Raw genomic sequence first — 17,690 nt, 5'->3', positions numbered from 1 at the left:
CAATAATACTTTACACTCTGTACGCTGTAATTACAACTTTATTAATGCATTCCTGTGATCAGTATTTCAATCACTCCTTACTCTTCACAATAACTCTGTGTGTGTGTGTGTGTGTGTGTGTGTGTGTGTGTGTGTGTGTGTACCTGCTGGCTGGGGAACTGGCAGAGAACGGAGGTGATGTTGCTGGCGTACTGGGCCATCTCCTTCTTGATGGCCTTCTCCACGGCGGGGGGGATGCGTCCCGACACGCTGGTCATGATGTCCTGCAGCTCCAGCAGGGGCAGCGAGGGGTCCCTCAGCGTCTTCATCAGCCGCTCCACCCACTCCTTCAGCTGGGAACACCACCAGCACCACCCAACACACATCCATTACACATCCATTACACTACATTACATTACATTACATTTGGCTGACGCTTTTTAACCAAAGCGGCTTTTTAAGAGCAATTCTAACAACAATCCAACCACCAAATAACTACTACCGGCATTACTGCTACCAACTACAAAAAAGCACTCAGCACTTCAGTTATCTAGAGAGGCCTTGGAAAAGTTCAAATAATGCTCTATCCCATAACATATTAGTCCATTTTTATTACCTCCGCCAAGGAGGCTATGTTTTCATCTGGGTTTGTTTGTTTGTTTGTTTGTCTGTTAGCAAGATAACTTGCTTTGGATAAAGGTGTCTGCTAAATAACTATAACCATATCTCAAAAAGTTGTGGATGGATTTCGATGAAATCTTCAGGAAAGGTCTGAAATGACATGAAATGACTGAAATGACATTCGACATTACATTTTGGGAGTGATCCGAATAACTGTCTGGATCCAGGAGGTGATTATGTTTTCACTTGGCGGAGGTTTGCGCTCTCGGAGTGCTTTTCTAGTCTCAAATGCTATTGCTGAATGGCTGTATGAACAAAAGGGCAGGAGGGTGCAGTGAGACCTTGCCACCGAAGAAGGGCTCGGGCAGGCAGAAGCCGTTCATGATGTGCAGCAGGTGGTCCAGCGTGCTGTGGAAGACGCGGTGCAGCTTCTCCCCTCTCAGCGCCACCGCCTGGATGTTGGGCAGCGCCCCCGTGTACAGCTCCGCCTGAACGGACACGGACACACATTACCATGGTGCCCCGATACGGACACATTGGAGTCATTCCAGCAATTTACAGAACAGTTGAGCTGCGGTCATATCTACAGTAATTTCCTGTGTATTAGCCACAGTGTGTATAAGCCACAGGCCAGTGTTTTATGCGAGTTAAAAGAAATCTTGCAAAATCAATGTACAGTATAAGCCACAACTAATAGTTGGGAAATTACGGTATACCTTAATAAATTAATATTCAATGTAACTTTTGTATATAATGAAATATTAATGTTGTCTGATTATGGCAACAGAAGCTGTTGTCCAAAACAGAAGACCAGACGGGCTGTCTGACCTGCTGTACTCTGCTGGGGTCGTCCAGCTGGAGTTTGGCGATGACACAGCCCGGCTCCAGGACCGCACCAGCCCTCTTCACGTAGTGAATGCAGCCCGACTCCACCGCCGTCAGCGTCATCACCATCTTCATCACCTGAGCACAAACAAACACCGGTCATATAGAGGCAGGCTGGGCTACTTCACAGAGGCCCAGAGATGACCGGAGCACTCAGATAACGTATACATCCATATATACACATATTCACACAGTTATTCAGAATGATTTTGCAGCTTCTCTCATATCAGATGTGCGGAAGTGCGCGGCCACATTTGGCCCTCTGATGGTGATGATAAAAAATGTAGGCCCTCTTAGTCATGAAAGTTGCCCATCCCTGGTGTAAAGGGATACCAACATTATTCCCTATAAAAGGTGAAACACAACACAACACAACACTGAGAGGAGTAGGGCTGAACAATCAATAGATTTGCAACTGAAATAGCTACGTATTTGAACTAATACAGTCAGCTAATGGAAATGGCTGCAATTGATCGCTCAGTGCTCAACCTTGTTCCAATGCTTAATCTTGTCACATCTATTTTTATATTGATGCCACTTACTGTATAACAGACAGCTAAGCTTGCCTATAAGAAGCACTGTGCTTCTCAAGCACCAGGCCTGCTCACCAATCAGAAGTGGCTAAAAATGACATTGCAAATCAAATCGCAGTCACCATATCGGTCAGACAATTCGGATTTAGACATTTTCCTGAAATCATGCTGCCCTAGAGTGGAACTTATTTACACACACACAGACACAGACACAGACACAGACACAGATACAGACACAGACACAGACACAGACACAGACACAGACACAGACACACGCACACCTCTATCTCAGCATAGCACTGGCCGGCGAAGACGTGTCCCCCGTCCTCCACGGTGTACTGGATGAGTTTGCCGGCGGAGGGCGAGCGCAGCAGAGACGGGTCGTTCTCCTTCTCAAACACACACGTCTTGTTGCCGATGGTGATGCGGTACCTGGACACGGAGAGGCAGAGAGGCTGGGTTAGACACGGACTGGGGAGAGGGAAATACCTGAGGACGGCAGATGTAAACTAGCCTAAGGCTAACTCTGGTGCAATGCGTCAAATGGTTACATTTACAGTGTTTATTGATCGCACATTGTCCCGTACAATATGATGTACAGTATGATGTATTGCGACATCAAAGCAAGTCAAATTTGTGGTTTCTTAAGTCTCATTTCATGGAACCACAGGTACGCTACCCGATCTGGTAAAGTTACATAGTGCGGTTATAGCCGTTAGAGGGCCGCAAAGTGAATGCAGAAGTGCCGTTCACCCTGTTACGAGTTGATGAACTGCTGAAATGATTTTGGAAACATTATGTTAAGGTATGAAAAACTCTTCAGTGTTGCTTTAATTCTTAGTGGTGCATGATTCAAGAGGTCTCTTCGACCGATTATTTCCATTACATTTCCCTGTTACTTTCTTTTTTGAACATTGCTGCTTCAAGAAACTGAAAGCTAAGACAAAAAAAAGAGTTTGTTGCCACATAAGCTGCAGTTTAAAGCTGCATTTGATCATGTTGCCATCACGGCTGAATTCAAACCTCAAACAGACCCTAAAAACAGCAACAATACAGAAGGAAAACACTGACACTACAAAACCCAGGACAGCATTACAAAGTGAAGTCCATGTTTAGATCTCAAAACCCCTTTCCCCCAGCACTTCCCCATTTTGGATTCCAGGCACCCGTGTGTGAGAGTGTGTGTGTGAGACTGTGTGTGAGACTGTGTGTGTGTGTGTGTGTGTGTGTGTGTGTGTGTGTGTCTGTACTTGCCCATTTTGGATTCCAGGTGGCACCTGTGTGTGAGCACCTGTGTGTGAGAGTGTGTGTGTGTGAGAGAGAGAGAAAGTGTGTGTGTGAGGGTGTGTATGTGTGTGTGAGTGAGAGTAAGAGAGTGTGTGTGTGTGTGTGTGTGCGTGCGCGTCTGACCTGTCGATCTCCTCCTTCATGTAGGTGGTGTAGCTGGAGCCGTCGTAGGAGAGCAGCAGGCCTCCGTCGCTGAGCCGGTGCACGTCCACCTCGGCCGACGTGCAGTTCATGATGACCACGTAGGAGTTGGGCGACTGCCGCGTCACCGTCAGCGCGTACTTGGTGCCCTCGTAGATCAGCTCCACGTCCACCGTGTTCAGCAGAGTGTGCGCCGGCAACACCTGACCTCTGGAGAGAGAGAGAGAGAGAGAGACGAGAGAGAGAGAGAGAGAGAGAGAGAGAGAGAGAGAAGAGAGAAAGAGAGAAAGAGAGAAGAGAGAAAGAGAGAAAGAGAGAGAGAGAGAGAGAAGAGAGAGAGAGGAGAGAGAAGAAAGAGAAAGAGAGAGAAATGAGAGAAAGAATAAGACAACAAAAAGACAAAACTAACCATAAACAAAAGCCCTTGGTCATTAGTCTATATAGGCTGTAGCCCTGTACCTTTCCAGTGAGTGCAGGAAGCAGGAGACACTGTTCCTGAAGTTGACATCAGCCACATGGAGGGCTCCGCTCACGATCCCCAGCATGGTGTCCGGCCTCTCCGCCTACAGTACAAACAACACAGCCATGAAGAATCCGCATCACACACAGCTCTGTGAGCTAATGGTCAATGCTACTGGTCACTGCTGGCCTCTCCGCCTACAAACAACACAGCCATGAAGCAGCCGCATCACACACACACACACACAGATCTGAGAGCTAACGGTCAAGGCTGCTGGCCTCTCAGCCTACAAACAACACAGCCATGAAGCAGCTGTATCACACACACACACACACACACACACACACACACACACACACACACACACACACACAGCTCTGAGAGCTAACGGTCAACGCTGCTGGACGCTGGGCTTCACCTGCATCTTCTCGGAGATGAGCCGGTCCAGCCAGCCGGTGTCGATGGTGTTGAGCTGGAAGCTCTCCGTCTCCAGCAGCTTGATGAGATACTCCACCGTGGTTCTGAAGTCTCCTCGGATGGACAACTCCTTCAGGGCCACCACCATGTTGCTAAGAGGACAAACCACACAAGGAGGCCATTTACAAACACCTCATCTTTTGGAGAAGTATTTTTTTATTTTTTCATTTACGTTTATGCTTTTATCTGCTATTACGGTACTGTTTGGTTTACATGGTTAGCACATTAAATGACCTCTGTGTATGAAATGCGCTATCTTGAATTTCCCCTTGGGGATCAATAAAGTATCTATCTATCCATCTATCTATCTATCTATCTATATAAATAAACTTGACTTGACTAGTTTAGCAAAATGACTAAACAAATGGCACAGACAATAATAATCAATATATTTTCAAGGAACAGGGCTCCTTAGCTACATCAGATGCGTCCAGTTTGCGGTCAGCGAGAGTTGGGGCTGTGTGTGTACTCACGAGATGGCCTCCTCGCGGTTCTCGCCCCAGGAGAAGCAGTGGCCGAACTGCGAGTCGGCGAACTCGTGCAGCCCCCCGGCCGCCGCCACGCTGAAGTAGCCCCACACGTTCTTGTTGCTGCGGAAGTTCAGCTCCTGCACGGTGCCCGAGCTCGGCTTAAAGCCCTGGCACACACACACGCACACGCACACACAAGGGTCAGGCCAGGAGCACTCATAGCTTTAAGATCAATGTTCATTCAAGTGACGGATTCTCTCATTCAATAGTCAGTACTGTACTTAATTTACATTCTATTCATTTAAAAAAATAATTGAAAATTAAAAATAATCACACACACACCAAATCTACTCTTAACTTTGCGGGTAGACTTCAACACACCTCATCTGGGTTCTCACTGGTGATGCGGGCTGCAATGACATGTCCTCGTGGGGAGGGGGCAGCAAACAGCCCCTCAAAGTCAATGGGCGAGTCTCCCCACGGCTGCACACCGTACATCATGCGAATGTCCTTCATGCGGTGCATAGGGATGCCCATGGCAATCTAAGATCAGCACACAAACACACACACACACACATACAGGTCAGGGAATTGAAATCTCACCACGTTCACCTCACCGTCAATCATTTTGAATCATTTTCTAGCCTAATCAGTTCAAATATAGTCATTCATGATCAAACTCCACCACATTTTCATACTGATGCACATACATACACTCATAAAGAACAACAGTTTTGCAATTAATTTGTTTATGCTTTGTCTCTTATTTCATTCATGCATTGGAATTTTAACAATTAATAGATTGACTGTGATTAACTGTATCTCAACAAACTTTCGAAGTGGCATCATTAGTGTTGACTGTAGAAAATATGTGGCATCATTACTAGCTAATACTTTTTTTTAAATGTAGGCTACAGCCATCTATATGTGTTCAAATACCGGCTAGGCAACAGCTTAGCCACATAACAGAGACTCCATGGCAGGTGTAATAGAAGGAAACAAAATCCCAGTGGATATTTTCACGCCTTATCAAAGACTGGCGGCTGCTAAGAGTGATGTTTTTTTGCCTCAAAAATACAGCCAAGACATATCCGTGCATGTAACTGCAGACAGTGAAGTTAAACGCTAGTATATTTTACGGAGGAAAGTAACCATGCTAAAATAAAACTCTGTAGTCACAAATGTTATCGTGTTGGCATGAATATGTGTTGCAATGTGTGTGATACCGACAGTGTAATTTTTTTTTTTTTTTTTTTAATTATATATAACACTAAGTCATGGCTTCGGTACTCTATTCCATTTCTCTTCCTATAGCAACAGCATGCATACATTCCAGGGAGTTACATAACAGCCCTATCCTATAAGAACGCAGTCTGCCTGTGGCCGACACTCCACTGACCTACATACATACACACCACTGGTCATGTGACGTGGGGGGTGCTGAGCTGTGGGCGTGGGGGGGGGGTCTCAGGAGGACTAGGAGGTCAGTGTGTTCCTGCATAGTGACCCCCGCACAGCACCAGCTCTGCTCATTACCACTGATGAGGCCACGGATGCCTGCATCCATCCCTGCCCACCGTTAGAGCACGGCACTGGTGATGATGCACTGCAGTGTGTGTGTGTGTCTATACTCTATGTGTGTGTGTATGTATGTGTATATATGTCTGTGTGTGTGTGTGTGTGTGTGTGTGTATAAAGTATGTGTGTGTGTGTGTGTGTGTATGTGTATATGTGTGTGTGTGTGTGTGTGTGAGAGAGTGCGCGTGTGTATGTGTATATGTGTGTGTGTGTGTGTGTGTGTGTGTGTGTGTGTGTGTGTGTGTGTGTGTGTGTGTGTAAAGCCTGCGCATGTGCACATGCCGAGTACATGGTGTTCTTTCAGAGCTGCAGCTCAGAAAAAAAAGCGACTCACTGCCTGATTCAGTTCTTTCACACTATTACTGCACGTAATAGCTGAATGTAATAGCAGCAGCATGTGTAGCTTATATCGTGATGCTAGCGTATGCATGACGTGTGCCTCTTTATCATGCAAATGAAATTCAAAATGTGTAATTTTTCAAACATCCACGTCTCTCACACACACACACACACACACACACACACACACACACACACACACACACACACACACACACACACACACACACACACACACACACACACACACACACACACACACACACACACACACACACACACACACACACACACACACACACACACACACACACACACACACACACACACACACACACACACACAGTACCTGCAGCTGGGCGGCTGGCAGGTTGACGTCGGCCACCATCTCGGTGCAGGGGTGCTCCACTTGCAGACGCGGGTTGAGCTCCAGGAAGTAGAAGCTGCCGTCCTGGCTGTAGAGGTACTCCACCGTGCCGGCGCTCACGTAGCCCACCATCTTAGCCAGCTTCACCGCACACTGGGGAGCCAAGCAGCCTTCATTTACCTCCACTCACCACAGACTCAGCCACAGTCAGATTCCAATAGGGGTTCTATTGAATGGAACAGGGAAGCTACACCAGGCGCGTAGCTGAGGTGTTCAGTTCGCGTCGCATAAAATCCATTTTAGAACACTGTTTTGTTTTCTTTTTAGAACGTACGCCCCCACTGATGCGTCTGGTGTAGCTACTTCCATTGATTATAGTGATTATTAACTGCTGCAGCATACGCGTCGCGAGCAGAACGCTTCAGTTACGGGCCTGGTGTAGCTCCCCTGTAAGTCCCATTGGTCAATCCTATACTGTAACAATTAAATATTAAATATGACAACATTAAGCAGCAAGCAACTTTCATTTAAACACCTTGTTTATCTTCTTATTTAAGCCCTTTCATTTAGCTTCTTTTTTTTTAAAGTTAGTTGATTTCAAATTCCTCTGCTATTTGAATGCTGACACTGCACTTAAAAACCGTCAGGAGACAGCGGGAAAACGGGGAAGACTCGTCACCAGACTGGCCACCTACCCTCTCCATGTCCTCAAAGATGTCCATGGTGGCGATGGTGGCCGGGGCCTCCTCGATGATCTTCTGGTGCCGCCGCTGGACCGAGCAGTCGCGGCCAAACAGGGAGATGGCGTTGCCGTACTGGTCAGCCAGGATCTGCACCTCCAGGTGGCGCGCGTGCTTCGCCAGCTGCATGACGAAGATGGGCGAGCCTGGCACCTCCGTCTGGACCTGGGAGAAGAGGGGGAGAGTGGGCTGGTGAGCTACAAACGCCAACTACAGTAAACATTCCTGTCTGAGAACGCTCAGAATTCAGTTTAAATCAAAGTCATGGAGACTCTGTGCAACATTAGGACCAATGTGTGAAACACTAGCAACTATGTGTAGCAAATGCACAGAAATAGTTCTTAACCACTATTCTTTTTTGCTATACAGCACACCTGACTGTCACAAAAACTAAGATCTTCTGAAATAAGAGGACTTTTGACTAACTGATTATTGGTACATAAAGATACAGTGGCCCAATGGCCACATTCCTTCTCTGCCCTTGTTTCCATGTGATGTCTTAGCAGTAAGCCCATGAGAGATACCCAGTGTGTGCCTTTCATTTGTTGAACTGGTACAGTCGCAGCAAAGACTCACTTGTCTGAAGAGGTTGGGAAAGTCGTCTGCACAGTTGACCTTGCGGATCCCCTTTCCTCCGCCTCCCTCTGATGCCTTGATCATGACTGGGTAGCCCACCAGCTCCGCAGCCTGCCACATACATACACCTGTCAGTCATACGCCAAGAACCTATGCCCATCAAGCCTTTATGGCCATGTATTGAACATGGATGGGATGCGCTTGGGCTGCTTGATTATGGTAAAAATCATTATCACGATTATTTTGTTCAATACTGAGATCACATTATTACATGTGATTACTTACATACATCCATATTCAAAATTTAGATTTTTAAAAATGTTAAATTGAATTTTAAATATAATCCTAAAAATCATAAACAATCACAATTAATCGATTAATTTGATTAATTGCACAGCCCTAGGATATGCTACCTTCAGTCCAGCCTCTACGTCATGGATGCAACCAAGCTCATAGGACTCTGGAGGGACATTGATGATGTTCTTCCTCTGATCACTCTCAGACCATTCAACAGTAAGACCTGAAGGAACATGAACATGAACATGAACACACAATACACACACACACCACACATGTGAGACTCATGTGAGAAAACTGCTGCAGCTATTCTGTATGCCATTACCGTAATTACCCAACTATTATCTGCGGCTAATACATTGCTTTTGCAACATTTCTTCAGCTATGATGTAAATACAAGGGCGCAGTTAACATGGCATCAATATGGTTTCGTTTCTTTTAACTTGCATATTGCACACGGTCCTGTGGCTTATACACAACTCGACTGATACACAGGAAATGACTGTACGGAGGACAGACCTGATCCACTCCAGGGCAGGGTGGGGATGCCCGCAGTCTGGGCCACGATGGAGGAGGCGATCTTGTCCCCTAGGGCCCACATGGCCTGGCTTGGAGGACCTGTGGTCACAAACAGGCAACACTCTGTCATGCATTGAGCTCACACATAAACATGTGTATGAGCGTCCCTTAAAAAGAATAGCCTTTGCAATTGTGATTATCACAATGTTGTTATCATAATCATCATTATTATTTAAGTTCAACTGCTGCCCTTTGCAGAGTACAAGTCAGTGACTCATACATTTCTGTGATGACTAAAAACTAAAAGCCTTAATGGATGGAGTAAAGGATTATAGTGTGGGTTGAAAAAGAGTCATTGGCCTCTGCAAAACTCTGCTATTGGACACAGACCCATGAAGGCGATGCCGTTCTTGTGCAGCAGCTCTGGTAGTTTGGGGTTCTCGGACGCGTGGCCCCAGCCTGCCCACACTGCCTGTTAGAGAAGACCACAGGGACACACTTACAGTACAGGGACATGCCAGAATGAGCAACGGAGGCCACGTATTCACACTCAAAAAGACACATGGGGGATTTGTGACGGTCTAAAAACTGTACCTGAACAGGTATCCGTTTGGCAATGTCCAAAATGAGTTCAACGTTGGCGTAATTGTTGTTGTTTGTCCCCCCGGGCACAGGCACATAGTGGTCAGCCATCTTGATGTACTCTGTAAACAGGACATGTAGAGATAAACAGGAAGGTCCACTATCGCACCACTATCTCATGGAACATCGGAGACACCCAGCATTCACAGCGTTTGGTACAGTCTGACAGTGAAAACTTCCTCTGCCATTGTGCAAGGCACTTACTTTGGCTACGAGCTCAGACTAGGGTCAGCCAAAGCACACCCAAATCAGCATAACCACCAGCAGCCTGTGCTGTTCAAACACATTTGGGCTCTCGCTTTGTGGCGGATCTTTCCGGATCATTAGCTGACTGTTCATCAGGGCCAGCGCTGTGAAACTCAGCTAAGCTCCCGCCACCCCAAGCCCCCCCCCCCCCCCCACACACACACACACACACACTATGATCAAACTTACCAGCGTTGGCCTTCAGATCCTCTGGCGTAACCATGACCACGAAGCGGATGGCACGCTCATTCCGGAACATCTCATAAGCCCAGCGGCGAATGGAGCGCATGCACTTCACAGCAGCAATGCCGTTATTGGCGATAAGGACCTGCCACAAATTAATTTGGTTATCGTTATGGTTACAGTTACTTGGCAGACGCTGAGAATTTGTGCAAAGAGCCTTGACACGCGCACTTCAAAGGAACCGAGCATGAAGCCTTACAGACAGGTCATACCTTTTCAATGACTTTGTTGCCCCCGAAGCGAGTGACAAACTCCGCAGGTGAGGCCACAGTGAAGTCCCTCTGGAGATCAATGCGTCTCCTGTCCCTGCCCTGCTTCATCAAATGCAGTCCGGACATGCTTGGCCTGTAGGATCAGTAGAGAAACGTTTATACTCGCCGGCAATATCGCTCATCTCCGATAAGGCTGCAACAACGAATCGATTAGTTGCCAGCTATTAAATGAATCGACAACTATTTTGGTAGTCAAAACCAAAAAAACAGACCATCAAGGAAAAGATCAAATTAATCATGGAATGGTTAGCAATAACAAATTCATGTCAGTCTCATCTCTATGGTGCGACTGGGAGCAGAATCCTATCCCGCAGCAGGAGGAAGGTTATGGGAACAAATCAAGACATTCTGACAGACTGTCACCTTCGTAGTGAAGACAATATTATGGCCTGAACCAGTGAAAGCAAGTTGTTACTTGAAGAACGCTCGATACAATTTCCCTTTTCAACTCTACCACAAAGTCATCACAAACTTTGGCAAAAGCCAGATAAGACAAGCTGATAATGCAGGTAGCTGCTGTATGTTATCTGTACTGGAACTCAATGCTGTAGACTCGACGTGGCTACTGTATGTTATCACATTTAAGCCAACAACAATGGAATTCCTTTAAGTTCATGAACTTAAGCCTTTTAGTAAAATCACTAAACGCAAGAACTCAAGAACTCAAGAACTCAAGTCTTGAGCTCAGCGTTGAGGATGAATGGCCTCGTCTTTTTCCATCCAATCGATGGCTAGGCTGAAGTGACATAAGGTCGCCTTTCTCTGGGAGAAAAAAAATCAATAGAGCTGACTGGAGAGAAAAGGCTTCATGTTCAGCAGCACTGCAGTCCTCTCACGCACGGAAACAAAAATACAGGCTCCACTGTGTCCTGCTGCCCTGGCCAGTGTGAGGGTGAGCAGCACTACGTAGTCTAGCCTTCACAGGGCTGCATTCTACAACAGTGGTTCTAGGGCTGTGCAATTAATCAAATGAATCGATTAATCACGATTATGACTTCCAACAATTATGATTATTCCAAAATATAATTATCATTTTGCTACATTCAGTCTCATAACAATGCTCTCCTTTTGTTGTTTTGAGTGGTCGTGTGCGTTAGCTTTAAATGTATTTTTTTCCTGTTGGATAATATTTACAGTAACAATCAATAAAAAAAAAAATGTTGAATTTTGAATATGGATGATAGTTCCAAAATCACTGAGTAATCACGATTCATAATCGTGATCTCAATATTGAACAAAATAATCGTGATAAATGATCAAGCAGCCCTAAGTGGTTCTCAACCAGCGTGTCATGGAGTTTTGAGGAACCCAATGTGTCTTTATACAGATACAGACTCATGGTAAAGTAGCCTGGTTAGCACGGCACGCACACCTTCTCAACTGTAATTGAGAGTGGGCCTGGAAAATATTCTTTGACTTACGACTTCCTGCAGGGTCATAACTAGCAGTGAAATTAAACATAAAGTGATGCATTAAACTCTTGTCAAATCGTCTCAGAAGCTTAGCAATCTCGTAAATGCAGTTGTCTGCTCAGTTGCAAAGAACATACACACAACCATGCCGGATTAGCTATTGCATTTGCATGCCCGTGTTTTAGGGACATTGGAAATGGGCTTCCATGACCTCATGGCCACACGGACCTGCAGAGCAAATCCCAAATGTGCCAAACACGTGGGTCTTCCCAAGCTAGCTATAAAGTGGTTGTTATAAAGTTGCCTAATAGGCTACAGACCTCTTACACCGCAGAGTCAACATCATGTGAGCACTTGCCTATCGCGAGACACTGCTGTTATAACCTACATGGCTGATAGACAGGAAATGATCTGTGCCTGAAATTATAAAATACATTCAAAGACAATATAGAGAATAGCCTTTCTTGACATCGAACATGGCCGAGCTCAAACCTGAATTCAGGCACCACGCCTGAATGCTATCAAGTCTGAACCTATAACAATTTGTGACACACTTCATAATCAGTAACCATAAGTAAATTGGTGTGCCTCGGCATTTTGGTTTGGCCTTTGGTGTGCGTTAGCCCCAACAAGGTTGAGAACCTGCAGTCTGTTGGCAGCAATACAGTAATTTCCTGTGCATTAGCCACAGGACAGGACAGGACAGGACAAGTTAATAGAAACAAAAGCATATTAATATCTTAGTAACTGCCACCGTGTATTGACCTCATAGCTGAAGAAATTTTGCAAAATCAGAGTATAAGCCGTGGCTAACAGTTGAGAAATTGCAGTAGGCCTGTTTAGTGTTCCATCACTCTGCGGGTGGGGCGTGAGGCCGGGCGGCGGTGGGAAGGCATTCCTGTGATTAACGGGGATGTGCCTGTCTGCTCCTGTTCCTGATCTACACCCAGTGAGCTGACTTGGGACTGGGTGTTCTGATCGGGCCATGGTGCTGAACAACAGCAACACACGTGGGCCTGTGGTACATGGGGCCCTGTCCCTGCATCCCTAAAATAAGAGGGCCCCCTCTCCTCCCGACGGCCAATGGGAGAGGAGGAAGAGGGACGCTCCCCCCATTGTGCTTGTCAAAGCTTGTCTGAACATAACTGGGCAACTCCTCCCACCGCCTACTGCAGGGCATGCCGTCCTAGCCATAGCAGCTGCCAGCAGGCTAACTGAAATACACAGGGCTAAAAAAGAAGAAGAACAACAACAACACTGGCAATAAGACCAATAAATTATTCTACTGTCATTTTAGGGGACTGGTGGAGGTTCAAATTAATGAACACAAGCAATTCTTGAGTTTCTGCAAAAACTACATTGTGACTGATATAAAGAATGAGGACACACAGTGAGGAAAGATTGGGTTTCACAATGGAACCATTTGGAAACACTTCTGAAAGTTCTGGGCCTGGCCTTGGCCTTGTTCACACAAGCCTGAGATCAATGACATCTATTCCAAATTTGATTTGGAAAAGTGGTTGATTCCAAATGGACAAAGGTAAGACTTGACTTTACTCACCTCACCTCTACAAATCAATACAAGTCTTATTGGCTCACAAAAACATTCATTAATTTACATAAACAGGCCTGATAGACAGGAAATAATATCTGTGCCTGAAATGATCAAACACATTAAAAGACAATATAGAGAATAGCCTTTCTTGACATTGTACATGGCAGAGCTCAAGCCTGAATTCAGGCACCACGCCTGAACTCTATCAGGCCTGCATAAATTATTCAACATAAATTATTTTATCCAAACCAAACATTATGTCGTTTAAATGACGGTAAAACAAATGAGAGAAGGCAGGCACAAGGAACACAGAACACACACACACACACACACACACACACACACACACACACACACACACACACACACACACACACACACACACACACACACACACACACACACACACACACACACACACACACACACACACACACACACACACACACACACACACACACACACACACACACACACACACACACACACACACACACACACACACACACACACACACACACACACACACACACACACACATCCACAGCCTGCCCTTCACCCTCCACGACTAGCCGGTCTGACAGCAGCATGGGGGAGAGCAGGGAGAGTTGGCATGGCGACAGCATCGCCGTCTCCTCGAGCACAAGCAGCCTCTGTGTGGCAATAGGAGCAGTCGGCACGGCAGCCCTTTCACACATGGCAGAGAGAGAGAGAGAGAGAGAGAGAGAGAGAGAGAGTCCAGGGCTGGGGAGGGGGGGGGGGGTACTCACTCAGATGAACCCACTGTCCTCTACCAGCCTACCAGTATTCAGACAAAAAGCCCTGCTGATTCCTTTAGGGCTCAACCAAAGACTGTGGATTGTTTGTGCATTCTCTGTTTAACTTGAATTTCCCCTTGGGGATCAATAAAGTATCTATCTATCTATCTATCTATCTCTATCGAACTCCAGGGTGACCACAACACAGCACAGAGCAGAGGCCAGCGTTGCCAGATTGGGTTGAATGATGCCCAATCACCCCGCCGTCTTCAGCAAAAAAATACCCAACAACGTTTTTCTCATAGAGAACCATTGAACTCAAAATGTTATTTACCCGCCTATAGCTTATTTCCCCCCCGTCGAACGATGTAAGAAGAAGCCCGCACCCGCCCAATCTGGCAATACTGACAGAGCCCTCGGAGACAAACAGTGCAAGCCTGCTAGGTCCCAGGTGCAACATCATTGCTGCTTATGGCCTGGATGACTCTGTTTGGCATGTTTGACAACGTAATGGCTGGTGCCTATGAGACTGAAACAATGGTCATTGCCCACCTCAGGTTCTGAGCAGGTCCATCTACGCCGTCGAAGCCCAGTTCATAGGTGCTGTCCGAGCTGACGGACGACGGCGACAGAGAGCGCTCCTTCTCCTCGGCCGGCATGGGGTCGAGCCTGCCCAGGATCTCATCCTCGGAGTTCTCCTCAGAGACCGAGCCGACCGTGAAGTGGGAGAGGAGCACAGCTGCAGCAGGAGGCTTCTTAGCAGGACGCTCCTGCTCTGCCATGGCTGAACGACGCTGGCAGCCCCCAAAGACTGGATGGATGGAGAGAGGGAGAGAGAAACACTCTAAGTGAAAGAAGCCTGTCCAGGTGCAAGAAAAATATCGAGCTATAACAAAGTGCTTCTTGCTCTGAGAGAACTGCAATTAGCCCCAGAGGATGGTGCCATTCCTTGGTGTGCAAATGCCAGTCCGTCAGTCCAATTCCATAACTGAAACTACAGGCTCTTGTGTTTCATTTTGAAGATATTCCAGATCTCCTTGACTATACTGTATGTAACAGAATGTGGTTACATACAGAACCATACATCACCATTGTCATTTTAGAAAGAATAGCTTATTCGATCAACCCCTACAATCCCCTCTCCCCACAAATAGTTCAAGACAAGTAACTATCATGACACCAGGATCAAAGACTGTTTGGTTGGTTGTATTGCTTTTACTGAATCACATTGCTAGTTATTCATGGCTTTCATCAGGTCCCTTTCCACAGGTGTATACAATAAAGCACCGAGATTATGAATGTAGACTGCATGGTGCTTGATTAATACACCTGTGGAAGGGGTCCTGATGAAACCCATGAATAGGCCATTGGTGCAGATGGTACAGTGGTTAGTGCTGCTGCCTTGCACACAGCTGGCTCAGGTATGAATCCAGGCCAGTGCCTATGTTTTACAGTAAAGGTTGCATTGCAACATTGCATTGGGGAAAAAAAAAACCCTTAAGCTTACTGATTTACTGATATTGTTGATTAACTGTTGCTGCTTTCCTGGGTCAGACAAAATTGACACCAAATTCAGAGGACACCATGAATCAGCATTAGGGCTATAGTGGTAGCCTCATCTTTTGTGTTTCACTTTTGTTTCACTGGGAAAGAAAAGTGCACATTTTTGTGTTGCACTACACAGTGTACTACAAAAATAAACAAAGCGCTGTCATGGAGTAAATAGCAAAAATTGTAATTTACTGTATTTGAGATGAGTGTAAAATACACGTCTCCATATTGAAATTAGTCTTTCTTCTTTTGTTCATTGTACACTGACTAACAAAGTAGGTCTATGGTAGCATGAGTCACTTTTCGTTGAGGTATGAATAGTTTGGAAGGCTACCTTTTGTGTCAAACGTGAACTGATGAAAACTGTAAACCACGTGTCAAATGCTCACTAGGAGTCAAACAAACTACAACTAGCAGCCCCAGCTAACCAGCCGTGACACTTGCCAAGAGTCTGTCATCACAGGGTTAAACTAACGTTTGCGGCCTGACACGCCTAGTAACAGAAGCCGTATGACCGGAAAAACTAGAATGATAGTGGAAATGATGGCAATGTTAACCGCTGCAGGTAACATTAAAGGCAACGTGCTGCTGTTGGTTAAAAGTTCCATGCTGTTGTACTGTATAGCTACTTGCATCGCAGACAAACAATATCACAGCGAGCCCATCACCTGGCTTTGAAGTAACTAGAGCATCATTGGCCAGTAACGTTACCGTACTGCTTTAAGTATCTAATTTATCGTAGCTATCCCAATCCTCTAACTTGCAGATTTAGAGGAAAACAAAACGTTAATGATTTTTTTAAAACCAAAGTCCACAGGGAAATAGCTATGATGGCTAGAAGCTACAGAGTGGTCAGATACGAATTCGTGTACAGTAGCTCTCATGAGGCTAACCATGTAAATCAACTAGAGCAACAGTAGCAAGCTAAGGTAAATGTTGTACACCAAACGCTGATGCCAACCCTGGTGTCATGGGCATCGTAATGATGGTTAATTTTACGCGACCTTCTTTCCTCGAATCGTTATGAGGATGATATCGTTAACTAGCCTAGCCTGGTTATCCTAGCTCTCCGTGGCTAACGGTAACGTTACCTTATCAGATTTTAGCATAACTACCTGACCGGGTAGCTAGATGCTACCCGGCCCAGGAAACTATTCAGCGCTAGACAGCTATCGCTAGCAAATAAAAACGTTAACTGATCTCTCCATCCTTGCGAACTCTGCACGGCATAAATGTAACGTTAATGTTAACTTCTGCAACGCTAAAGTTATCGCTGGGTAATGAGCTTATCAGTTTTAGCTTTATGTTGAGTTATAGTCCCATGGTATCCTACCTTGAGAAAGAAATCGGCAAGTAATTCTGAAGAGTAAATCCCCAAAGACGTATTGATATGTTCGTGATTTAACCCCTGCGCGTACACATCTTGTCCTCTTATGTTGACCAATCACATCATACTGAGGCAAGCGGCACCTAAGTGGATGCTACAACGGCGTCTTTGACAGCAACATCACGGTGGTGTGATGCGAGGAGGGGTTACTTCTGGCCGTTCACCTCCGACCCTAACAACAACTCACGCCGGGCCTGGAGACCAATCGCAGCTCGTGTTGGTGACTGGGGCGGGTCTCCTCAAGCAGAATCTGTGGGAGGGTGTGCCCAATGAGCGAAAAGCTAGCTGTATCCCACATGCTTACACAGTATGGCCTCATGGTATGGTGCGATCCAATCAAATAAAAAAAAAAAGT

At 46.0% G+C, this 17,690-nt stretch overlaps 1 protein-coding gene across 3 annotated transcripts in view; it reads right to left on the bottom strand.

Moving 5' to 3' along the window:
• acaca (acetyl-CoA carboxylase alpha) overlaps nt 1–17,441 on the bottom strand; it is a 59,718-nt gene extending 42,277 nt beyond the window's left edge. For all 3 annotated transcript variants that reach the window (XM_062537115.1, XM_062537117.1, XM_062537116.1), the window contains exons 1-20: nt 17,282–17,441; nt 14,950–15,208; nt 10,613–10,745; nt 10,347–10,485; nt 9,864–9,973; nt 9,660–9,741; nt 9,270–9,368; nt 8,867–8,973; nt 8,454–8,564; nt 7,833–8,042; nt 7,120–7,290; nt 5,235–5,396; nt 4,857–5,020; nt 4,325–4,475; nt 3,906–4,009; nt 3,429–3,656; nt 2,300–2,450; nt 1,429–1,563; nt 942–1,088; nt 144–332 (exon numbers count right to left, since the gene is read on the bottom strand). In XM_062537115.1, coding sequence (XP_062393099.1) covers nt 144–332; nt 942–1,088; nt 1,429–1,563; nt 2,300–2,450; nt 3,429–3,656; nt 3,906–4,009; nt 4,325–4,475; nt 4,857–5,020; nt 5,235–5,396; nt 7,120–7,290; nt 7,833–8,042; nt 8,454–8,564; nt 8,867–8,973; nt 9,270–9,368; nt 9,660–9,741; nt 9,864–9,973; nt 10,347–10,485; nt 10,613–10,745; nt 14,950–15,179 — 2,823 coding nt within the window. In that variant the 5' untranslated portion in view covers nt 15,180–15,208; nt 17,282–17,441. The remainder of the gene's footprint in view (nt 1–143; nt 333–941; nt 1,089–1,428; nt 1,564–2,299; nt 2,451–3,428; nt 3,657–3,905; nt 4,010–4,324; nt 4,476–4,856; nt 5,021–5,234; nt 5,397–7,119; nt 7,291–7,832; nt 8,043–8,453; nt 8,565–8,866; nt 8,974–9,269; nt 9,369–9,659; nt 9,742–9,863; nt 9,974–10,346; nt 10,486–10,612; nt 10,746–14,949; nt 15,209–17,281) is intronic.
• Between the last annotated feature and the right edge of the window lie 249 nt (nt 17,442–17,690).

The sequence above is a fragment of the Sardina pilchardus genome, chromosome 5 (assembly GCF_963854185.1).
Source record: "Sardina pilchardus chromosome 5, fSarPil1.1, whole genome shotgun sequence".
NCBI classification, from domain to species: Eukaryota; Metazoa; Chordata; class Actinopteri; order Clupeiformes; family Clupeidae; genus Sardina; species Sardina pilchardus.
This window is presented reverse-complemented; position numbering and strand designations above follow the sequence as displayed.